The sequence below is a fragment of the Callithrix jacchus genome, chromosome 8 (assembly GCF_049354715.1).
Source record: "Callithrix jacchus isolate 240 chromosome 8, calJac240_pri, whole genome shotgun sequence".
Lineage (NCBI taxonomy): Eukaryota > Metazoa > Chordata > Mammalia > Primates > Cebidae > Callithrix > Callithrix jacchus.
The window spans coordinates 15,735,589-15,760,470 of NC_133509.1; the positions used below are offsets into that span (position 1 = coordinate 15,735,589).

General features: G+C 54.0%; 1 protein-coding gene and 1 long non-coding RNA gene across 27 annotated transcripts in view; one reads left to right on the forward strand and one right to left on the reverse strand.

Annotated features, from left to right (window-relative positions):
• LOC144577286 (uncharacterized) overlaps nt 1–2,206 on the reverse strand; it is a 15,505-nt gene extending 13,299 nt beyond the window's left edge. For both annotated transcript variants that reach the window (XR_013520780.1, XR_013520779.1), the window contains exon 1: nt 527–2,206. This is a non-coding gene — a long non-coding RNA (uncharacterized LOC144577286). The remainder of the gene's footprint in view (nt 1–526) is intronic.
• The window catches only part of CORO2B (coronin 2B), a 176,826-nt gene that overhangs the window by 23,072 nt on the left and 128,872 nt on the right, over nt 1–24,882 (forward strand). The window contains exons 1-2 of one of the 25 annotated variants that reach the window (XM_078333500.1): nt 23,049–23,245; nt 23,754–24,030. The exons of 20 other annotated variants lie outside the window; for them this stretch is intronic. Coding sequence is in view for 1 of the 5 variants with exons in the window: in XM_035259029.3 (XP_035114920.1) it covers nt 2,019–2,033 (15 nt within the window). In the remaining 4 variants the exon portion in view is untranslated. Of the gene's footprint in view, nt 1–1,750; nt 20,716–23,048; nt 24,031–24,882 lie in introns of those variants that run through there. 4 more of the 25 variants (XM_035259029.3, XM_035259032.3, XM_035259033.3 and 1 more) reach the window with 4 other exon arrangements.

Below are 24,882 nucleotides of genomic sequence, written 5' to 3' on the forward strand. Positions count from 1 at the left end.
CAGAGGCTCTTGAAAATGAGACCAGAACTAAATGCAGCAGGGAGAGTCATTGGGCCCATGTTGTCAGAAGAGGCGGCAAGGAGGTGGAGCCCTGAGAGGTGGGTTAGTGCAGAAAAATAAAAGAGCATTCCTGGCAGACAAGCACCAGGGGAATATGCCTTAGGAAGGGTTTGGCACAGAGATGCCTGAGGTCTGCGGCACATCTGCTACCCAAGAGATTTAGTAAGTCCCTGGAACTCCTCTGGGGAATGAATAGTTGCTGACCTGCGTCCTAAGACACCTGTGAAACTCAAGTAAGGCAGCACGTAGGAATGGATCCTGGAGTTCACAGATTCAAAGCACAATGCTGAGCCTTGATTTAAGTAGACTTTCATTCAAATCCTTGCTCTGACACTGCACTCTTGGGCGGGTCCCTCCCTTCTCTAAATCTGTTTACTCACTGGTAAAGTGGGGATGGTAATTCTTTCTCACACTGATACATTTATGGTTCCCAAGAAAATGTAGTTTAAATAGCATGAAGACTCACAAAGCACTTCCTGGAGGCTGGTGATTCTACTATTTTTGCTCCAATCTAAACACTGGTCTCCTGTAAGGCAGGCATCCCATCTCCTCTGTTCCCCCAGCACTTTCCACCGAGCAGGTGCTCATATATGACGTTTCCATTGCTGTCCTGGTGAATTGCACTGGCAATTACCGTGGAGCAGGAAGCCAGCTCTTCTGGGCTTGCCAGGCTGTGGTGCCTGGAGGACCCCTCTGCCTCCACCTCTGCCAATCCCTCCCCTTGACCCTCCCGCGGTTCTGTATCTGCGGAAACTGGTTATGCCCAGGTACTTGGGAGGCAGACTCCTTTGTGAAGACCGGCGAGGTCACCTTCAGGTGATTGTCCCTAAAATCCCCGCAGCAGCTCCAGGTCACAGTGTGCCCCGAGTCAGGATCGGATCCACACACAGGACACATGTATGTTGTCCCTCCAGGAGTAGAGCGGCGCTCAGTGGTAGTGTAGACAGTCCTAGGGCAGGGCAGCTTCTATAACAAGAGGTCCCTTAGGGATCTGGCGGCGAAGTGGAAAGAGCTGAAGGAATGACTCGGGGCCGTAGGTCCTGTGCTCTGGTCAAGTCACTTTCCACGTCCATCCATCCCTCTCTGGTCGTCAGTTTCCTCCTCTGTAAAACTAAGGCGGCCTTCGGGCAAGTCATCGCGGCGGGAACTAGACTGGAACGCGCGTTTACACAAATCCGTCCGGCCACCCTGTGCCCGGGGTCAGCGCGAGGTTGGGGTGCGGGCAGGGCTCCCGGGCTTGCGGCTGCCACGCCCCTCCCAGCCCGCCCGCCACACTCTAGGCCCATGGGCCGACTTTGCAAGCCTCCAGGGGGCGAGCCCCGCCGCCTTCTCTGCCCGCGCGGCGCCTCGGCCGTCCAGCCTGTGACTTCACCAGCGTCCCTGGGCCAGCGGGGCATCCGAGAGCCAGGGGCGCCATCCGCGCCCCCAGCCGGCAGGTGCCGGGAGCCAGCCTCGCCCAGCCGCGTGGCGTCCGCAGGCCCGAAGGGGTTAAGGCCGCGGGCCCGGGCGCCCTTCCCGGCTCCGGGAGCAGCGGTGCCCGGTGGCCGGGGATCCAGAGGGAGGCGCGGGGCACGGCCGCGGGCTGGCTGCGCTTCCTCCTCCTCCTCCCTCCGCCTCCTCCTTTGTAGCGAGTTCCCGGCCCCTCTCCTCCCCCCGCCCCCCAGCCCGGGCCCTCTCCCTCTCTCCCTTTCTTCCTGCCTCGCCTTCCTGCGGCGAAGGAGGCTCATCTATTATAAATGCACATTCGGGGCTGACATCAGCGACGAGCGGCGGGCGAGCGCCGACGAGCGGTCCCAGCGCGCTGCCAGCCCGGAGCGCAGCCCCCAGGCTCTGCCGAGCCGCCGGCGGGGCGCGGGGAGCGCGCCGGGAGCTGCCGGACCCTCTTCCCGCTGCCGCCCCCGGCAGCCGCCGCCCCCGCACGCCGCGCTCGCGCCCCCGCTCCGCCGCGGAGTTTCTGCATGACTGTCACAAAGGTAAGCGCCGCTCACCCGCCGTGCCCGGGTCCCGCCGGCGCCTGCAGCCCCTAGGCTGGGCTGCCGGGGACGCTGGGGTGTGGGTGTGGGGAGGGGGCGCCGGTGCCGGGAAGGTGCTGCGCGCGCCTCTCTTGCTCCCCCAGCCGCTCGAGTCACTCCGGCCCGCAAGGACTGCGGAGGCCGGGGGAGGATGCTGCTCTGGCAGCCCCGGTGGTTTGGCCAACAGCCCTCCGCGCCCGGCCCAACCCCGGGACTGCATTTTTAACCCTTGTTTGGGATGCTGCATTTTTAACCCCTGGAGAGCTGGGCTGGGCGGCTGGCGGTGTCCCTCCGGGGAGCGCGCGGCGGGGAGCGTCACTGGCAGGGGCTGGTGCTGAGCAGTGGGTGTGGGGATAGGCCTGCTGCCCCGAGGAGGCCAGAGGAGGGGAAACCCCACCCCACCTGCCGGGCTCTGCAGCCCATGCCGGGAGCGCTGGCTCCACTCCAAAGCCACTCAGTGCGGAAGACGCTGCCCAGTCCCGGGAGCCGCTACCAGAGACAGGGCAGGTCCAGGTGGCTGGCTTAAAGATGTGGGGAGGGAATGTGACAGGGGAAGCAAAGGTGGGCATCTTGACAGACCCCATATTGGAGGACGATTGTTGGGCCTTGTCATGGGGGCCCACGTTTATTGGAGACTTTAGGGACTTCCCAGATGTAGGGAGGAAAGAGTTAAGAGGAAAGAAAGTTGATGGGACAGTGGAAAGTGTCAGGGTCAAGGGACCAGGGAGACTTGAGTTCAGTCCCCAGCTTTATTTCAAATCCCCCGATGACCTCTGTCCACTTCGGGTCTCAGTTTCTTCTTGTGCGCTGTGAGGGTGATAATATGGGTCCTGGGTGGTGACAGGCTGTTGATGAACCCATAAAATCCAGGGTGTGAACGCACGCTCTTCAGAGGGATCTGTCTGGTTACTGAGCTCACAGTCTGGCGGTGGCCTTGGGCTTGGCCTTGGCTTTGGCTGTCCATGCAAGGGCCAGACTCCACCCATTCCAGCTGCCCAGCTGGGTCTCAGAACTGGGGAGCTGGAGGCCAAAGTGGGACTGCTTGTGGTCACAGCAGAGGGGCCAGATGGAGGGTTGGGGTGCAAGTGATGGAGGTGGGGTGGTTCTGGCTCCTTCTGGTAAGTCAGGGCCTACCCATGCCCTCATGAGATCTGCCCCAAGACTGCATGTTTGTGAGGATTCTTGGGCCCAACTCCAAACTTTGCCATTGGCCCTGGTTCTGGGACTTGGGAACATTGTGAGAAGATGAACTTGAGGGTGCAGGGGCTTCCTCAGCTCTGGCTACTTCTGGAGGGGCTGTGGTGACCATGGAGGGTAGGATGCTTAGTGTTTTGAAGTGATACAGATGCTATTCAGCTGGGATGGATTATTATCATTAAGGTTGTTCATGTCAAAGATGCAAGCAGGCTGGGACAGAGGAGTAATGGATGGGCCCGGCTGGAGAGATAAAGGATGTGAGGTTTTAATAACAGCGCTGAGGATTGACTCGGCGCCTCCCCTGTGTCTCTTTATGTACATGAACTCCTGCAGCCTTCCTTCCCTGGAGGCCTGCAAGGAAGGTATGTTCAGTTCTCTTCAGCAGCGGAAGGAGCTGAGGCTCAGGGAGGTGAAATGACTTGTCTGAGGTCACACAGCACGTATGTGGCAGAGCTGGGGTGTGCCCTCAGGTCTGTCTCAACCTATGGCCAGTGATCTTTGCGCTGCTCTCCACTCTCGGGCATCGTGGCTACTGGAGGACTTCCTTGGTACAGGAGCACTGCCTGGAGCCCTGACCATCGAAGCAGGGATGGGACAGGGAGTCCACGAAAGTGGGTGCTCCCCTGTTAAGCCCAGTGGGAGGCCTAGCTTCTTGGTATCCAGTGATTATTCAACACTCCTCCACCTCCATACCCAGCCCCCAACAAACCCCTCGGTGTAGTGTCGCTCACCTCCTGCTCTAACAAATGTGGTTCTGGCTTAAGCCGGCTCAGAGGATTAAATAAAATCCCCACCTTAACCCTATCATCTCTCCCCTTGCTGGCCCTTAACAGACCGGCGTGTCCCTGTGGGAAACAGGGAGCAGGAGGATGCAGGAGAAGCCCTGGGGACTGACTTGCTGTCTACAAGCCTGCTGGTAGTGGCTCCTCCAGTACCATAGGGAAAGCCACCATGTTCTGGAAGTCTGAAGGCCTGGCCCCTAGTCCCAGCTCAGCCACCAACAGGCTGTGTGACCTTGGACCAGTCAGTCACTTCCATCCTTGGGCCTCTGCTTTTCCGTTTGTCAAATGTGGGACTTTGTTCCAATGATCTCCAGGGCTTCTTTCACTGAGCCTGGGTACGGCTTCAGTTCTGGCAAGAAAGCCACCTTTGTTGGAGATTGGGAGACTCTTTGTTCTCTGGGGGGCAGTCTGTTTACAAGACAGTTATGAAGCAGAACCCTAAAGACAGTGTGAGAGCTGGACAACACTGGGAGCGGTAGGAAGGGGAATCAGTTTGAGTGAGCTCCCAGGGCAATGTCTTGGGCTCCAGCCTTCTCTGCTGCTTCTCCTCCAGGCAGAGGGTCATGGGTGGGTCCCAGCTTCCTGCCCCTTGGACGAATGCCTTAGCCCTTGTGTCAGGTCCCCTGAGGGCAGAGTCCTCTGGAGCTCAGAGAGGCCTGGCAAGTGGAGAAGAGGAAACCAGATGGAGAGTTGCTAGATCTTCCGTAGGCTTTCCGTAGAGGAGGTGAGCCTGTTTGCTGTTTTCCGCCTCTCTTTCATATATTCCCTTCCCCTCCTAATTGTGAGGCTCAGCTGCTGAAGCTGCAGGCTAGCCTGTGGGTTTTTGAAGAACTCCTGCCCTAACTGGCCTTAACAACACAGAGCCCTGGAGACCTTCTAGCCCCATGGTATTTCTCCTGGTTACCTGGTTATGTTTGTTTGTGTGTGTGTGTTTGTTTTGAGATGGAGTTTTGCTCTTGTCGCTCAGGCTGGAGTGCAATGGTGCGATTTCAGCTCACTGAAACCTCTGCCTCAGTCTCCCAAGTAGCTGGGATTTCAGGGACGGCTAATTTTGCATTTTTAATAGAGATGGGGTTTCTCCATGTTGCTCAGGCTGGTCTCGAACTCCCAACCTCAGGTGATCCACCCGCCTCGGCCTCCCAAATTGCTGGGATTACAGGCATGAGCCACGGCACCCGGCTCCTGGTTATGTTTTAAACTCTATTTTATTGTATATAATTTAGTAGGCGAACTTAATTCCTTTATGGGATGAGAAACAGAAGAAAGGCAGAAAAAGGGAAGGAAGAGCAGAGGGAAGGCTCTGATGCAGAGCCGTGAACATGCCCAGGAGGTCGAGGCACTGCCTCCTCTCAGTCTTAGTCCAATGTGCTTCCTAGGGCAGCTCAGGGTGAGGGAGCCAAGGCTGCTTTCCCCGAGACAAGTAGCTCCAGCTGATTTTATGTTTCAAGTTCTTCTGACTGCTTTGTATACTTTTCTCTTTCTGTTCCATCTCGGTCATGGACCAGACTAGCAGCGCTTGTCCACTTCTAAATACCTGTTTCTACATTGCTATCACCTGGAAAGGCAGAGGACAAGGTACATTCATAGAGTTGTGTGTAAAGTACAAGTTAATGGCCTATAAGGAAACCTGGGAGCTGAAGTGTAGACCTTTGCAGCCTGCTTTGTACTGCTCAGAGGTTCTTTTGAGTGGCTGCTGGCTGTGATGTGACCAGAGGTGGGCCTTCTAGGTAAGGGAGGAGGTGGCTTATAGTGAACAGGCTCCCCAGTTTGCAGGTATGCCTTGCTGAGTTAGATGCTAGTGAGCTGACTTCTTTTCAGCTTCCTGAGCCTGGCTCAGGGGGTCAGCAGTCCGGGTGCCCTGAGCAGCAGAATGGCCTGCTGCACCACAGAAGGCCTTAGGGAAAGGAGTGTGGGAAAAGAGAAGACCTTGGATGTCAACATTCTCCTCCCTGCTAAGCAGACCCACGAGCAGCACCATCAGCTGTGCCCTGGCCCCTCTTTCTGTGGGCAGCTTTCTCTCTCCTGCCCCAGCCCCTGCAGGGCACGGCCTACTGATAGGAGCCAATGGCTCCCACTGAATGTGAAAGGACTGAGGACGATGTTATTCTGCCCAGGTAATAGCAGGCCTGCCTTTGCCAAAGGTCATGTTTCTCTAGGGCCCCTACAGAGTCATCCGTAGGAGAATAAGATTTTGGAGCAATCGAATCACCCAACACTTTCCCTTGAGACATGAGGGCACGGAGACCCTAGGAGCAGAAGTCGTGACTTGCCCAAAGTCTTTCAGCAAGTTTGAGGATGGAGGGGCTGGCACCTGGGTCCTCCTGATTCGTGGTCAGTGCTCTTTCCATCTGGCTGCCCTGGGAAGGGGTCCTGGGGCAGCCTGAGCAGGCACAGATGTTTTGCCCTCACCCCTGCCTGTCCTGCCGGGGCCTGGATTTCCCTCTGCTGGACACGCTAGATGGAAAAAGCATTGTGGGGATGGGAGGAGGGACAGGATGTGGGGCAGGGGAGCACAAAGGCTCCAGAGGAGCCTTGCTCTACCTCCAGTCAGATGGTGAGGGGGATTGCAAGGCCCCTCTGCCTCCAGTTCCCTGGCGCAGAATCTAGCTACCCAGGAGATATTTGACCCTCCAGACATTCTACATCCCAGTACCTCATTCTAGTCTGGCTGGATCTCCCCGGGAGAGGAAGTGGGAGAGCCAGCACCTCAGGGGGCCTTGGTGAAGAGGAAGTGGGGCTACCAGCACAGATCCAGCTCCTAGACACTTGCAGGTGGGTGGGAGTTCTGCCTGTTCTGCCCACACACCCTTTCTGCCTCCTCTCCCTTCCAGGCCTTCTTCCAGATAGCCAGCATTCTCGTGCTAGGAGGTGTGTGGCTAGCAGTCATTCGTTCCTTTAGCCAGCTCCCTCTGAGCACCTACTCTGGGCCAGGCCCCTTGTGAAGCATTAGGGACACAAATGCCACAGACCCTGGGATCCAGGACCTTAGAGGAGAAGAACATGGAAAGGCCAGAGCCCTGAGTTTGGAGTCTCAAGGTCCAGTGGGCACAAACCAGGAGAGGTCTGTCTTGCCTGCGTACTGTAAGTGCCTAATAAACGCAGGCCCTTTCCTTCTTTACTGTCTCTCCTGCTGGGCCATGAAGCTCACTCTCCAGAAAAGCTCTGTCAGGTGCTTTCTTCCTGACTGTCCCCAGTGGCCCTGTGTTCCCCTCCCCCCAGGCAATGCCACCTTGACACCTGTGGCAGCTCTTAGAGGAAGCTGGGGAAAATGTGAGGCTCTCCAGGGCCCCCAGAATCACCCCACCCTGTCCAGCCCTGTGAGGCTGGCACACATTTGAGTTTGGCTGGTTGGGAGTGTGGACACTCTCTGAACCAATGTCCTGGCGGCATTAGGCCCTGGCATCTCAGGGACAGAGTAAGTTTTTCCACTTCTCTCCCAGGCCAGCCAGCTGGAGCAGACACTGCCTCAGCCAGGCCCAGTGCTGGTGGAGTCTTGGCTCCTGGCAGCTGGGCAGCCCTGATGCTGATTTGAATACGCCTGGCCACAGAGCTTATCTGAGGTCCATCTGAGACGAGAATGCATGCAGATTCCCTCTGTGCCCAGCCCTGTCTCCTTCCCTCTTTTCCTTATCAGCCCCGTTGGGTTCCCATTCCTTTCCCTGTAGGCCCTGCAGGCTCAGGCCCAGGGGCCTGGCGCATCCTGCAGCCTGGTGAACTTAGAGCAGCTGGCATGGAGCAGGCCCTGCCAGGAAAGGACAGATGCAAATCCAGTGGCTTCCACATGAAAAGAAGCTGTTTAGAATGAGCCTCTCCTTTGTGGGCCTGGAGTGCAGGACCAGCTGCTAAGGAGACACAAGTGGGGTGGGTGGGGGTGGGGAGTGGGGGATAAGCCACCACCGCCCTTCCTCACTCCTCCTTTTTTGCCCTGCAGAGGCCCCTAAAGGGACTTTGTAATTGGTTTCTGGCTGGTACTCTCCTTCCAATTAATTAACGTAGCTATGGGAGGCTCCCAGGTTCGCTCAGGCTGTCCTTCCTACAGAATACATATGTGGGTGACTACCCTGAGTCCCGTCAGCTCTCCTGTGGTGGGGAGGGTCCCCTCTATTTTGGGATGGATAAACAGAGTGTCTGAGTAGAGAGATGACCGCACCCTGGTCCCAGAGCCAATGTGGGTCAGAGGTGGGATGCACGCCCAGATCTTCTGGCTTTGAGCCAGAACCTTTTCAATCCGATCACATAATGGTCCACAACTGTGAAGATTAATCACCATCATCACGAAAATAACAGTTATTAAGCAGGCATTGGGCATGCACGATCGCATTTACTCTGTACAATCATGGAGTAGTTGCTATTATGCATCCCATTTTCCAGAGGAGGAGAGTGAGGCTTAGTGAGAGTGGGTGAATTTCTCAAGGTCACAGGTTGAATGGGTGGGGAGCAGGGATTTGTACCTAGGCTGTCGGACTCCAGAGAACACGTTCATCTCACTTCCAGGCCTCTGGTCCTGGGCCATGATCCTACTCTGCTTTCACTCCCTCCCAGCCCCCCACCTACGATGCAGTGGGCTGTGGTCTGCTGTGTCTGTGGCCCTGCCACTGAGGATGGGCAGGACAAAGGCTGATTGCCTTGAGGGTGACACTATGGCTGTGTCCTGCTTAGATTTGCCTGTGGTCTTTACTGGAGCTGGGAATCTTGTACATAATTAGGGGAAGGGTGCTGGGGGAGGAGGGTGTCCTATACATGGTGTTTGACATCAGATTGGGCTGCTTGGGCAGGGCATTCAGCCCAGCGCAGAAGCAGTGACAGAGGCAGAACGACCTTCTCCATTTCCCCGAGGCTGGTGTGGTTAAGAGAACATGGGTCCATGGTCCAGGCCTACAGCCCTTACCAGAAGCAGCCTTTTCCTGAGATAGCCCCTGATGATTTGGGGTGCCACTGGCTGGGAATGCTGCCTTTGAAGTCAGACACAGGGCGGCCTGTCAATTACGTGCTGTGTATTCTTGGGCAAGTTGCCTCACCTCTCTGAACATCTGTTTCCCCATCCATTAATTGGGATTGACGACAGTAGCACTTACAGGGATTGTTATTAAGACTAAGTGAGCCGATCCATGTGAGGCACTTACCATATGCCTGGCATCTAGCGTTAGCTGTTATTCTCAGGAAGACAGAAAATTAACGAGTGTCCTGGGGCTTATGAAATGGGCAGTACAGGGAACTCTGGGAATAGCAGGGGGCCTGACCTCCTCAGGAAGTGATTTTAAGTTGCGTCATGAAGGATGAGTAGGAGGTGGAAGGAGGGGAGCTGAGGAGGGAGCAACAGGCTGGGGATGAATTGGCAAATGTCCGGAGTTGAAAGCCGCGGACCATGATCGCTTCCTGCAGGCTGGGCATTGATGAGAGCATGGTACAGTTTCCACTCATTTAATTAATTCCCAGAGCGACCTCACGACATAGGTTACTGTTATCATCCTCACTGTACAGATAAGGACACAGGCACAGAGAGGCCAAGTCACCTGTAAAAGGTGGCCCAGTGAGGCAGGATGGAGCTGGTCCAGACCCGGGACTGCGAACTCCGGCCACTTTCCTTCCCCCTGCCTGCTGCTTGGTGATGGGGAGGGCGGGCTGACCCTGGCTGCTTCTAAAACGGACTCAGGCAAGGGGGGTGTGGGAGTGCCAAGTTCAGTGGCCCAGCCGCCTGCCTCACGGAGCGATGTAAGGAGGGCAGAGGCCCTTCTGGCTCTCAGGCAGGAGGGAGAAGTCATTTATTTTTCTAAAAGGAAACTTTGCTCTGGCAGGAAAATTTCCACCTTATATTTTTAGTGGGCTCAGTTATGATGATTTTTGTCTTTAAATCTTTCTTATTATCTACATTGGGCCTTGGTCTTTATAGGGAGATATGTACACAAACACACACACACACGCACACACACATCTTTTCTAAAGTGTTAAAAGTTCACACTAGTAGTTTCAGCTACTCAGGAGGCTGAGGCAGGAGGATCAGCCAGGGCAACATAGTGAGACTCCATCTCTAAAAAACAAATAAAACACCCTAAGGGTGTGCAGTTTGGTGTCTTCTCTACCTGAGTGCAGAGAAGGTGGAGGTTTTACATGGTGTTCATGCCACAGGCCTACACTTACTGTATGAGACAAATGTTACCACCCCCGGAGGCTCTGGCTGCCCAGAGTGGTAGTGTGTGGAGGCTCACCCTCGGTTGGTGCTCATGCTAATTCCTGGGACGCCTCCATGATCAGTATTTAACTCTGGAGATGTCTGGGGTTATCTGGGCCAGCCCTCTGCCTGTATAGCACTCTACACTTCTTAGGAATATAAGAATGATTCCTAATTTTAATTTAGATTAGTTTAATAAATACTGGCTGGGCATGGTGTCTCACGCCTGTAATCCTAGCATTTTGGGAGGCCAAGGTGGGCAGATTACCTGAGGTCGGGAGTTTGCGACCAGCCTGACCAACCTGGAGAAACCCCATCTCTACTAAAAATACAAAAAATTAGTTGGGCGTGGTGGTGAGCACATGCCTGTAATCCCAGCTACTCGTGAGGCTGAGGCAGGAGAACCACTTGAATCTGGGAGGCGCAGGTTGTGGTGAGCTGAGATCGTGCCATTGCCCTGAGCCTGGGCAACAAGAGCAAAACTCCTTCTCAACAAAAAAGAAAAAATTACTAATTTACTAGTTGGCAGGTCCTAGGCTTTCACCAGGTGTTAACTTCCTGCTTTCAAACGACCAACAGATAATAAGAACAACGACAACAATAATAGAAGCAGCTAACCCTTCCAGAGCGCTAGTTTATGCCAGGCATACGCAGTATCTTTTATATGTATTAATTCATGTAAGCTTCGTGACAGCCTATGAAGTCTGTGCTGTTAGTATCCCCCTTTCTATGGCTGCAGAAATGGAGGCCCAGGGAAGGAAAGAAGGTAACTTTTACAGTGTTTCCACAGCCAGGCAGGGACTCCGCCTGCCACACAGGCCTTCTGCCTTGTCACTTTGTCAGGCTGGTGGGAATGACCCCGAAACATGTGGTCCAGAGCATGGGACCTGTAGGCAGAAGACCCCAGCCTTGCTCTTGCCTCTGCTCCTTACTGTGTGACCTTGGGCTAGTCCCTGGATGTCTCTGAGCCTCTGTGAAAGGCTCAGAGTAGCTATCTCTGTAGGGTGCTCTAATATGTAAGTAACATGGAAAGATGTAAATAAGGTGCTTTGTAGGTGTCATGGCAGGAGAGGGTTTATAGTGATGTCTACTCTGTGCCCCCTCCTTTCCTCTTCCTCACCCTCAGATTTAGGCAGTTCCTTCCAATAGCGAGCCCACTTCTCCCCTGCTGTAGTCCTTATTTCAGAATTGATTCATACCCTGTGGGTGGAAGAGAAAAGTTCATCTCTTCCAAACAGCCTCTATCTGTTTTTACTCTGTCAGGCTAGTTTGGTGCAGATGAAAAGTTGCTTTTCTCTCTTCCTGTTCTGTCTATTTTGGCTGTTTTAATATGCTTGGGACAAATAATCTGGCTATAAAAATGTGGTGTCCTGCTTTCATTTGAAAAGTGAGCCAAATAAAGCATCCAAACCTTGGTTTGTTTCATCCCAGCTCTCTGTAGATCAGAGCTCCCTGTGGAAGGCAAGGGAAGGTAGGTCCCAGAGCACAGTCCTACCTGGGTCCCTGGGCAGAGAGACCAGGTTCCCACTGTCAAATGACCTTGATCTTTGCTCTAGATACATCCCGATGAACCAGGGCTCAGACTTGCTTTTCCCTTAGGTTATGGAAAGGAATAGCCTCTGCTAGCTTGAGGCATTCACAGCAAATCATTGAAACACCTTGAGTTTGATTTCAGAACTAACGGTTTTATAATCTGGAATCTGGTGGAATTTCCAGGACATGGAACGGCTGATGGAAAGAAAGGTGTTTGTGGAAGGCGACAGAGGGTTGAATTCCTGAGATTTTTATTTAACTCTTGAAGACGTTGCAGGTTATGCCCGCCCTGCTGACCTCCAGGTGAAAGACCGGTTTGCAGAAATGCACGGGGAAATTTGGGATTCCGAGAAATCTAGAATTCTGGGAAAGGAGATTTCTGCATACCTGAGTGGCCAGCTAATAACTTTATCATCACAAGTCTGTCTTTAGAGACTGTGAGTCTGCCTTCCTGCCTTAGTCATTAAAATATCTGGGAACAAACTCAAGTTATTACGGATGGAGGCTGTTTCAGGGCCTGAGTTGTCCTGTTAAACTGACTTTTCAGTGGCCGGATCCGCATTAACTTCTCAATCCTTGGAGCTCCTGTAGCACGTGGTCCCTGGTACCGTCCAGCAGGTAAAGGCCTAATGTGCCATGTTTGCCGATTAGCTTAAGAACGTGGTCCTTGGCTCCCTAACTTGTGAGCTTGCTGAAGCTGGAGATTACGTCCGGTTCTTTTTAGTACCTTTCACAGCACTCATCAAAGTGTTATGCACGCCAGTAAGAATGTTGTGGATCTTTGGAATACCAGGTATAGACATAGAAGATTTGGCAGGATTTGGAGCAAGACTAAAACATTCCCTGTTGCTGCTTGGGCAAAATCTCTACTATTAAGATCTGTGGACTTCTAGAGCCGGAAGGGACTCTAAAGATGTACAGTAGACACCCCCATTTTGCAGAGGAGAAAATTGAAGCCCCAGAAAGTTTTCCCGAGGAGGCATAGGGAAGACGTGGCTGAGTGGGGAGTGGGGCTCCCCCAAGTTACTGGCAGACTCAGGTTAGGTTTTTCAATTCTGTGTTTTTTTCCAGGCTTCTAGTAGTTGCCTGATGTTGGCAGGCCAAGGACTGATAAGAAAGTGGGGAGTGGGAGAAAGTTCCAGAACGGAGACTTTGAGAACTTAACCTAGATGGAAGGGGGCACCTGGTTGGAGAGACTTGGCTCCCCAAGTGACCAGCTAGGAAGGCCCTAACGAGAGGCCTGGTTGTGGCAGTGGCAGAGGCACAACTTCGGAGCCCTTTCTGCTCAACCATCAGGCTGCGGCTGTCCAGACCTGGCAGTGTGTGCCCTATGTGCCTGGCTGCCCCCTGGCCTCCACAGTGGCCCGTGGCCCCCGACTCTCCCTCCTGGAAGCTGCAGTCCTGGCACACTGGGCTGCCAGCAATCTTTCCCTCCTTTGTTTCTCTGAAACCGTGAGAAGGGCCGCGGAGTTGGGAGCCTGGGTTGCTAAGAGCTTTCCTCTGGCCAGACCTTATCACCAGCTTGAGAAGTCTCCGGCCAAGATTTCCCTGGGACTCTGGCTTGGAGGGAGGGAGGGAGAGCGGGGCGGGGGAAGGGGAGGGGGTGCTCAGGAGCCACAAACAAAGCTGTCCCTCTGCGCCACTACCTCCCTCCCAGGACCAGAGTGCAGGAGCAGCCTGGGAGCCACAAACTCTGTGGGCCTTGGCTTTTGAAAAGCAGCGGGGACAATGCAACAAGAAGGCTCTCCGGAGGCTCCCCCCATGTCCAGCCCTGCACTTCTGTTCTCTCAGGTGCCCCCATAACTCTGCTGTCCTCCCCACTTTTCAGAGGGGGAGACAGACTCCGAGCGGATGGCATGTCCTGCTTCTCACAGTAAGAAGGGCAAACTGGGCCATAACCCCTGGCTGCACCACCCCACACAAACGCGGGAGCTTCAGGCCAGCTGGCGTGGCAGTGGACGGCCGAGGGTGCTGCCGGGGTGGCTGGTTAGAATGTCCTCCTCCTCCACCTCACTTAGAACCCACCAACTCAGCTCACCGCAACCTCCACCTCTTGGGTTCAGGCAATTCTCCTGCCTCAACCTCCTGAGTAGCTGGGATTACAGGCAGGCGCCACCGTGCCCAGCTAATTTTTTGTATTTTTAGTAGAGATGGGGTTTCACCATGTTGACCAGGATGGTCTCGATCTCTTGACCTCGTGATCCACCTGCCTTGGCCTCCCAAAGTGCTGGGATTACAGGCGTGAGCCCCTGCGCCCCGGCCCCCTTTGGGTCTTTTAGGTGTTCTTAAAATACAATCCCCCTGGGAGGGGTCATAATGCTCTAAGTGGTTGTCATTGACTGGGCCCAGCCTGCTGGGAACAAAACACTTGAGTAACTAATGAGGTGCAGGAGGGCTTCCTGAGAGCCAAGTGAGGCAGGAGGGAGAGCTGGTTGCTGTGAGGGAGCCAGTTTTGCCAGGGAAGTGAGCGTGGAGTGGAGAGGACAGCCAACCTTACTCTGTGTTCCTCTTGACACTGACTGCCTGGTTCTCCTGCGCAGGGCTGCCTTCCCCACCCCTACCCTTGTGCAAATAAAGTGAGGGCAGAGATTATTCAAAAAAAACATTTGCTGACCCCTGTGTGCCGGCTCCTAAGTGGCACTGAGGGTGCAGGGGTGAACCAAAGCAGTCTCTCTCCCTAGGGGGATCCCAGTCTAGCGGGGAACACAGGCCACTCAGGACACATGGCTGCAGGCATGTTGGGGAAGGGAGGTTGATGGGTGGAGGCGTGGGACAGCAAAGACAGGGACATGTGCACAGAATTGTGAAGCTGTGAGAGTCGGGGCTGGGGAGGCCAAGGAAGATTTCTGGGAGAGATCTTCCCTCAGTCTTCCAGGATGAGTAGGCAGAGACAGATGAAGAGGCAGGAAAGGCATTCCAGGTTGAGCGGGCAGCGTGAACAAAGGCATGGAAGGGGAAACACGTTTGGCTTATTCTAGGAGAGACCAGTGGGTGCTGCTGGGCTGGAAAGGGAGGGGTTCTGCGTGTGGTTGAAACAAGGCGGGACAGGCAGGCAGGGGCCGTGGGGAGCTTCAGATGCCAAGCCAAGGAGCTTGAGCTGCATCCTGTGGTGATGCTGGGAGCCTTAGAGGGGTGTTAAGCAAAGGTGTGATGTGATCCCGTTTACACGTTAGGTGCTCTGCCGCAACCCGCGTTGCCCTAGAGGCAGAGAGGTGAGTGGACGTTCTCAAAGCCTGTGTGCAATGAGATGGGGAAGGGGTTTCTGAGCCCCCAACCCGGACTCCCTGAAGGTCTCTCCCTGTGCTTGAGAGCTGAGTGTCACATTGCCACACTCTACCCTAAGAAGGGCGTCCTGGCCTGGACCACTCCGTGGCAAGGGCCTTTCCCATCTGCCTGGGCTGCCAGGTGGTTGGATCTAAGGGTTGAGAACACAGGAGGGGACAGAGGGCCAGAAGTTTCCTTCTAGGAAAACATGGTTATAGCATGGCAAGAAGAGCACTGGAATGGGATTTCGGGAGCTCCTGCCTAAACCCCAGCTCTGACCCTCCCAGGCTGTGTGATCTTGGGTTGATCACTTCCTCCTCTGGGTGGGGATTGCCTCACCTGGTTTGAGGCTGGGTGCAGAAGTGAGCTTATGGATGTGAGTTTATGCCCTGATGCTGCCCAGCCCTGGGCCCTTCCTCACCCTTCCCTCTCCAGTGTCCCCAGACCCGGCAGCCAGTGTGTCTCCTTCTGCGCCGTGTCCTCCAACCACATGTGCTCTCCAGACTGCCAAGAGCTGTGACAAGTTCATGAGACTTGGAGGTTGAGGACCAGAGTTTGAGTCCTGCCAGCTTGCTTGCTTCCACTTGGAGGAAGTCTCAACCTTTGTGTTCATTTTCATACACTGGGTGTAAATTCCAGCCCTTTGTACATATAAGGGAATTTTCTGAGTCAGCATCTTTCATGTCTCTTGGATATACCCCACCTGAGCTTATGCTGCCTATTTCATTGGGAGAGCCCTCATCTGATGGAGTTCTATCCACTTTTCAGGGGTTACCTGAAGTGGAAAAAAGGCAAAAGGACAGAATACACTTAAGAAAGGGAAGGTCTTGTTTGGGGAAAGGGAGGAAGTAGGCTAACTGGAGTACGGTTGGGTGGCACAGGAAATGACGGTCTGAAATCAGAATCCTGTCGGCAGTGGGGAGCTGCTGAATGTTCTGGATCCAAGAATAATGTGCTCCATAAACATCTGAAGGAATAAACAAAAGGGGTGTTGGGGGACACTTACAGGGGATTGGCCTTCTGCGTCGCTGAGGTTTGTAGCCAGAACCCTGATTCACCTGGCATGGAAGGCTCTGCGCCCTCTTCCCCATAGGCGTTGCGTGTGTGGAGGAACCTGGTGTCCCCTGAGGTACAGTCCAGGGCAGCAGTGACTGCAGCATCCCAAGAATAGCAGACATGGAGCAGACCATTTCCTCCTATTTCAAGGAACAGCAAGCAGTGGGTGGATGGGTAGGTGGAGCGCTTTTGGTACAAGCCGAGCTGTGTTCTCCAACCCTCACCAGGTTCCCCAGCCCAGGTGAGCAGCCCCGGCAGGAAGGTGCTATCTTGTATCTCTCATGGCCTGGTGGACACTAATTCCTTGGGCGGGGTGGTCCCTGCTTGGGATAGAGGAGCCCTGATTTCTGAATAACCAGCAGCAGATCAAAAGGAGATCTGTTTGTTTCTGTCTCCTGTGATATTTATGCAGGAAGATGAGAAAGGGGCTCTGTTTATGGAACTCATCCTCCAGGGAAAAAGCCGAGGGGAATGGGCCACTTCCCGTGTCTGCGAGTCAATGAGCAGAGATGGAATTTCTCTGGGTTTGAAGCCAGACAGAGCCTGTGTGCTTGCAGAAGGAAGAGGGGTGGGATTCCTGGAGAGGACAAAAAGCCCTCTCAACCTCCTGCCTCCTGTCCCAGGAAAGCTTTTTGGCACATACTTTCCTGGTGACTCCAAATAACAGTTGAAATCTCAGCCTTGCTTCTATTCTGGGCTTTGCCTCTATCATGCCGTGTGACCTTAGGCAAGTTGTTAACCTCTCTGGATCTTTTCTTCCAATTCTGAAAAGAGGGAACTGTCAGCTCAGTTCTAGCTGTCAGCCTAGTTCTGTCTGCCCCTCGATAGTATTTTGAGAGCCAGATGAGTTGAGCAGTAAAGTGGGTTTAGGAAGCATTGCACCATGCAGAGGTCCAGCTCTGTAGCACTCAAGGACAGAGAGCTGGCTGAGTCACCAGCCAAGTGGCTGTCTCAGCTGTGACTTGTGGGGTCAGGCCAGAGGGAGTGTTCTCTTGAGCTGGCCCCAACCCTGCCTCAGGTTGGGACAAAGGGGCCCCCCTCCCTCTTTCCTCCTCCAGCTAAGCCCTGCTATCCCGTGTCCCTAAGAACACTGGCAGGATTTCCTCCCAGGAAGAGGGACATGGATGTCCAGTTTACATCCCTAGGAGTTGCAGACAGTGAAGCAAGGCAGCACTTCCCCATGACAGTGGGATACGCCTTATCACCAGATGTAGAAGCCTGTGGCTCCACGCCCTGAGCCATGCAGCAGGCCTCAGATCATCTGCTGTCCTCCCTTAGGGGACTGGGACCCCCTGCCCTCAGTTCAGCCCCTTGGGCACGGCTGCAGGGTCTTCTCCCAGGGGTGGGTTCTGTTCTCAGCTCTGTGACTGGCTTGCTGTTCCCCTTTCCCATGGTGGACCTCATGAATGGTAAAGTTAATAACCGTTATTATCATTAGACCAATCCAGATCTTAAGACGAAATACCATCCATTAAGCACCTGCTCCATGCCAGGCTCTGTGCTGGCTCAGGGGACACACAGAGGGGACCAATCTTCCCAGCCTTTAAGGAAGTTGATTGAATTCTGCCTGGGAGGCAGAGGGGCAAACAAATCCAGATGAAGGGATTGGCCCAGCATTGAATGTGAGTCCTAAACTCCCAGGGACCCTGGGGAGACTGAGCGGGCGTCTGAAAGGAGGCAGTGGCAGTGACTCCCTGGGGTGCTTCCGAGCCATGAGGGTGAGGTTTGAGTGTGTTTGGTTTGAGTGTGGAGGGAGGATCAGAGGCAAGAAAGGTGACGAGGGCTTGGGGGTGGCGCGAGGGGAGGTGGGAGCCATGCAGGGGCGCTGTTCCTGGGCCCTTGTGTATCAGTCCATCCACGAAGAGCCTTTTGTAGGAAAGAGATGTGACCAAGCCATTAGATTCCATCATGATGCACCTTCATTAAGCATGCACTATGCCCATGACCCTAGGTGATGGGACAGTTCACATGGGTGAATAAAGCTGGAACAGTTGCTGCCCTCAGGGCCAGGCTCGGGAGGGTGAGGAGACGGGACAGAACACAAATGCATGAATATCCTGATGTCAAGTGGTAGAAATGCTCTTAAGCAAAATACAGGGGCATGGGGGGTGGGAGGTGGAGGGTGGGGGTGGTTCTGAGAAGGGGAGCCCCTGTGGAATGAAGTGGGGATGGAGCCCCATGGAATCTAGGGGGAATCTTTCTGGCCAAGAGAGAAGCAAGTCTGAGACTCTAGCAGGATCCTCCCTGCAATGGAAAGTACAGCAAGCAGGCCAGGTCTGTTCGGAAAGGAGAGTGAAGAGCAAGCTGGGTTCTGGCTCCCATAAGGCTGGCCTGTGCTGGCTGCTCTCTAATGCTTCAGGCTGACTGTTTGCGAGGATAGACAGGAGGAGGATATGGCTGGAGGCCTGGAGCCCAGCAGCCATGTTGAGGTGATGAGGATGGAGCCAGGGCAGAGGCAGAGGGCACAGGGAAGATGCATCTTAAGGCCTTGGGGACAGTGTGGGAGGAGCGGGAAGCAGCACAGCAGCCGGGGTGTTCCCGGAGCTCCTGGAAGAACATCTAGATCCACAAACCCATGGGGAGAAATGGCCGCGAACCACCGCAGAGCGCTCCCCACGCCCCCTCCCATGGGCCGCCCAAGCCGCTCTGGCCTCCTGACTTGGGGCCCTGGAGCCCACCCAGTGGCTCTCCTCCTGCCTGCCTTCTCAAGGGTGCTCCAAACTGGGCCACATCCTCCTGCAGGCCCAGCAGGGCTCCATGGAAGGCTGCAGGGACCGCCTTCCCCTGCCAGCCTCACCTCAAGTCCAACCTCATTAGTATTTTGAGCAGAAACATATATATATATATATTTTTTTTCCTGCAGGGAATTGGTGGCCTGCTCATTTCATATTGCATAAAACCAAAGAGCAATTAAGAGGCACAGCCTTCTCGGGTCAAGGAGAAATGACAGAGAGAGGTGGCTTTGCTCGCCTGGCTGCTGGCACATATTTTCCTGTCTGGCCTGGTTTTGGGGTGGCAGGGAGGGGAGATGCTGTAGGATTGTAATTCACCAGCAACAAGATACTACCAAGTAGGACAGAACCACTAACGCTCATTCAGTGCTCACCATGTTCCAGGGGCGGTCCTAATTATTTTACATGCATCTCATATCACCCTTTCAACACCTAGGAAGCAGAGGGAGACAGCTTCTACCATTATCCCCATTCCGTAGATGGGGAAACTGAGCTCCAATGGGTTAAGCAGCATTCCCAAGGTCACAGACCTAGTAAATGGAAGTGGAACCAGGGTTCCTGCATCCACAATGTGCTCCAGGGGCCACGCTGTTAACTGCCTGGCTGTTTGGCCTCTCAAAAGCATTGCATTTAGCCAGTTGTGTCTCCCTAATTACTGTTTCCCTCCCATCGAAAAAAAAAAAGACCAAACAAACAAAATCCTCCACTGCTATGTAGCTCAGAGTCTTCACCAGAGTTACTATGGTCAACAAGGGCAGAAAGGAAACCCAGGCAAAAGTCCAGCCTGTGGCTTCTGTTCCTGTCCCTCTCCCTCTCCCAGGGGCCTGCAGAGTTAGATCCTTTGCTCTTGGCAGGTATGGAGGCATCTGACCCATTGGGGGCCACTGTGGTGGTCCAGGAGAGAGACCTAAGCTGGCCAGGGAGAACCAGTGAGGGCTGAGAGGAGGGCAGGGGGCAGGGGGACGTTTTGGAAGTTGATGAGTCTGTGGGGGCGGGTATGACTTAGAAGTCAGTGGAGAACCGCGCCACACAGTCAAGGGTGACGGAGAACCCAGGAGGAAGAGGTGGCGCTGATTTCTCTACCTGTTTCAGATCCAGCCCCCTCCACCACCTGCATCATCTACCTTGCTCCATAGACTTGGCTCAGAGCATTTTCACTGTTTCAGAAAATCAGATCCCACTGAGCTGAAGCTCAGTGCCCCGGGCTCTGTAGGCAGCCCCTGCAGAAGAAGGTGGGCAGTCTGGCTGGAATTGGGGTGTCCCAGCTCTCAGGGAGCTGAGCTGTTCCTGGCCCAGGCTGTGTGGGATTTAGGATTTTAGCATGGCTAAACCCTTCTAGAACTGTTGTGTGTGTGCACACGTGAGCGTGTGCGTTGGTAGGGGGTGGAGACAAGCTGGAAGTTTTGCTGTCTCTGCTTCTCTATTATGCGTGGTCAGTGATTTTTACTAATAGCAACCTTCTGGGGAAAAAATGATCTGAGGGCAGCAGTCCAATTTTCTCTAGAGAGTAGGCCTGCTTTCTAAAAAAGGCCTCGACCTGAGAGACTCCAGGAGTTCACACCCTAGAGAAGCTAGTCCCTTGGTGAGCTCGGGCATGCGTGTCTTCAGACTCTGTTCCTGCCCTGGAGCCCGCCTGGCCTTGAACGCCCCTCAGCAGCAGCCCAATCTCCCTGGCTCCTTACTTTGGACTTTTAACTCTGCAGCAAACCTGCCTCTCCTCTGTACCTTCCCATCTCTTTTCTGGGCACCAAGGAGCTAATCTGCTAACTGGACTTTGTTTAGAAATCTGGGGGTTTGTGCAGAAATGCTGCCAGAAGAAAGTTTCTGTTCTGTCCAGACCCTCCCGAGGCCTGGAAAAGTGACTCTGCTTGCGGGAAGCTGATGAGGACGGGAGCGGGGGCAGCTGTGCTGTGAGTCTGTCCTGGGAACAGGCCCAAGCTGGGTCTGGGGCTGGTCTGGACTAGGGGAGTGGGGCTGGGGGTTAGGGGATCCACCAGCCTATACTCCTGGAGCCTGTCGCCCCATCCTTTGTCTCAGCCCTGCCCAAGCCACTTGGCTGGGCATCAAAGCCTTTGCTCTCTTGTCACCATTTACCTCCTTGGTTCCTGCCCAAACCAGACACTGGTCTACTTGCTGCCCCCAAACTCAACCTCTGCTTTTCTGCTCTCTCTACTTGAAAGGTCTGATTCCTGCTTTCAAAGCCCAGTCAAAATGCCACCTCCTCCACAGAGCCTTCTCTGATCTCTCCTTGCTCCAGACTCCATCCTTCTCATGCCACTGCCCTGATGAGATCATGATATCTGAACATGTCTTGTCTCCCCTGCCAGAGGGCGAGCCTCATGCCCGGAGTGGGAGGGAGCACGTTACGCCACCGATCCCATTGTGTGCTCCTGCCGTGCCTGGTCCTGTAGATGTTCAAGTACAGATTTTAGAATGACATATTTATATTTTTTGCACAGATATAAGAATCTATTCTGTGTATGCTACATAGCTTCAGCCATATGAGAATCATTTGTTGGCAAATTCATCAGAGGGTGCAGAAGAGAGCCACCCAACTCTGTCCCCACAAGGGCCTGGGACAGATAGAGGGAGCTTTTTCTTCCTTTCTTCAATTGCCCCCACCCCCACCCCCACACTGTCCAGACAGATCTGGGTTGCCCTTGCAGAATTCTAAAGGAGGGAACGCACTCTCCACTGCCTCTCAGACCTCCCACCCAAGACAGGCAGTGCCCTGGTGACCTCGTGACAGTAGTGTACCCTCCCCAGGCTCTCCCCTCCCCTGAGAGGCTGCCATACTCTTTCCGGACATCCAGGTCTTATTATGCTCTGACTCAAAAATTAATCTTGTCTAATTGTGCTTGAGGCCTGAGTGAATTCAGGGACTATTAGCCAGGCTCTGTGGGCCCTGGGGTCTCCATGGCAACGAAGGATGCATCCTAATGAACTGGGTCCTTGGAGACTGGCTAGGAGGCATGCCCCTCCCACCCCTTGGTGTAGACCGTTGCTGCTGTCCCTGCTGCTTGGCGTAGGCCCCCTCCAGGAGGGGACCTGGGGCTGGAAGAGGGAATAGAGACAGTTTCCGCATGTAGCCTACAGTCTGTCTCAGTGCTTCAGGGATAAAAGATAACTCACAGATGGATGATCCCACAGCCTTACTGTTGGCCAAAGATTTCTTCAACAAACAAACAAGGCTCCATCTAAAAACCACACACATAGCACATCAGATTCCAGTAGCCAAAGTGCTGCCTGATTTGCAAATCTTTCTAAAATGTGAAAATTGCACTCCTCTATGGAGGCCTGGCTCTAGCATCACCTCCTCCAGGAAGCCTTCCTGAATGTTCATATCTTTCCTAGCCCCATTCTGCCACTGTGCTTGGTTTGTGACCCAGGGACATTTTTCAGCACAATCTGCCTGGTGGTGGACTTCCCTGAGTACACACTATGCTCCCTTCACACCAGCAGACAAGCTCCTCCAGCCTGGGTAACCATCCACTGCCCTCCTCTCTGGGGCCCTGGACCTGGGGCTGTGTAGGACTTAGAAAGACAAAGGGGCTTTGTTAACAGCCCCTCTCTGAACTGGGTCCCACTCCCGGACCCAGGCTGGAGGGCTTTTCTGTGGATGTGGCTTCTGGGGCCTTCAGAGACCCTCCTGCCCACTATGACCATGGGTGCTGACCAAGGGGCAGGCACTTTGCTTTCCTTATCTAAGGAAGAGAGGATGCCCTAAAACCAGGCCATTGGGGAAGGTGTGGAGAAAAAAAGGACATAGGAGGAAATGAAAACAGTAAGTGGGACAGCCCTGGCCCAGGCTCCAGCTTCCTGGCCCTTGAGCCCCTCAGCCTGATCCCCCACAGAGAGACATGTAGCGTGGGAGGGAGGTGAGGAGGGAGCGATCCCAGCCATTTCCCCACAGCCACAGCACCTCCTTCCCAGCTGTCCTGCTGATTCTCAGTTTCTAGAAATGACCGGAGAGAGAGGAATGAGTAGGGAGGAGGCTGCCTGTCTGACTTTTAATTAAAAGGGACAGGACACCTCCTAGCCAACCTTTAAGGCAGGGACACTTCTGTGGTGTGTGTGCCTCCTTCGACAGGGACAGGGTGGCATGCAGCTTTTGTGGGTGTGTGAATGGACAGGCAGAGGTAGCGATTGAAAAGCTGTCCAGAAAGCTGCATTCTCTCCTCACTTCTCCACACCCACTCCCCTTAGTGCAGCAAATGTTCCTTGAACATTTCTTGGCTTGAGTGCTAAGCTCTGTGCCAGGCCCTGGGATGGAGAGGTGGTTGAGATACTGCGCCTGAGCTCCAGCATGGCAGGCAGGGACAGAATGGGGTTGCAGCACTGGGAGGCTGAGAGTCCCACCTGTCCCTGGGTCTCACTCAGCCAGCATCCTCTGAGCATTGTCAGGTGCTGTGCCTTTCAGTAGGCACCGAAGATAAAACAGTGAGTATGACAGAGGTCTCGGCCTCTTGAAGTTTACAGTCAAAAGTGGTGTGAGGTAGGGAGCGCAGCCATTAGTGCATGGTGTGAGGTAGGGAGCGCAGCCATTAGTGCATGGTGTCAGGTAGGGAGTGCAGCCATTAGTGCATGGTGTGAGGAGTGCTAGGATGAGGATGCCTGTGGGGGCCTGGAGGAGGAGCAGCCACACAGTATCGGGGCATCAGAAGGCCTGCCCTGGGGGTGGTCTAGAAGCAGAGATGTGAAGGAAGAGGAGGATTTGGCCAAGGGAACCGCTGGGAAGTATGGCTGAGGTCGAGGGAATGGCTGTGTGCAAAGGTTGGAGAAGAAATGAGGCCTTTGAGGAGCAGAAAGAAGCTGAGTGCATCTGGGGCTTACTTAGTTGTGCTGGGATGGGGCCCAGGCCAGGGAGGGCCATTGTCTTAGTCCCTCTGTGCTGCTAATAATAAAACACCTGAGCTGTTTATAAACAACAGAAATTGATTTCTCACAGCTCTGGAGCTTGGGAAGTCCAAGATCAAGGCACCAGCAAGTTGGTTTGTTTGGCAAGACTTCACCATTCAGAGGGGAGGAACACTGTGCAGACGTGGCAGAAGGCAGAACGCTGTGCAAAGGCTTTTTAAATAAGGGCCTTAATCCCATTCGCCAGGGAGGAGCCCTCATGGCCTTATCACCTCTTCAAGGACCTGCCTCTGAATACCACCACATCAGCACCACCTGAGTCTGGGTGGGGACACATTTAAACCATAGCAGTCCTCATAATCTCATTGGTAAGGACCATGGACTTGCTCCTGAAGTGGGGGTGGAGGGAACTGTTGGCTGGCTTATTCAGTCAATAATTGTTTTACACTTTACTTAGCCGACTAATTGACAACAGGTTTATGTGTTAAAAGACCACTCTGGGCGGGGCACGGTGGCTCATGCCTGTAATCCCAGCACTTTGGGAGGCCGAGGTAGGCAGATCACCTGAGGTTGGAAGTTCGAGACCAGCCTGACCAACAATGAGGAACCCGTCTCTACTAAAAATGCAAAATTAGCCAGGCGTGGTGACGCATACCTGTAATCTCAGCTACTCGGGAGACTGAGGAAAGAGAATTGCTTGTACTCAGGAAGCAGAGGTTGTGGTGAGCCAAGATTGCACCATTGCACTCCAGCCTGGGCAACAAGAGCGAAACTCCATCCCAAAATAAATAAAAAAATAACCACTCTGACATGTATTTTTTTATATGTAGAAAATAATTTTTTAAGAAACACTCTTGGTGCTATGGAAGGGAACAAGTGAGAGACAGGAAAAGTTTTTGCCATGATTGAGATATTTGGTCCAGCCCAAATTAGGGGCTGATCACACACACACACACACACACACACACACACACACACACACTTACTTTACCTACAGGTTGTAATTCACTCTGATATGGAAATGTTAGGCCACTAAGAGAGAGATGAGCAAAAAGGGCTCTTGCTGTGTCTTTGACCGCCTCTCCCTACAGTGTACTGTGTTACACAGGATCCAGCTGGAACCTCCACCGTTCACAGGGCTCTGATCAGCCTGGCTGGTGGGAGCCTCATAGCTCTGCCTGCTTTGGGGTTTCCCTTCCTTTTATTGCCCCCCTTGAGGA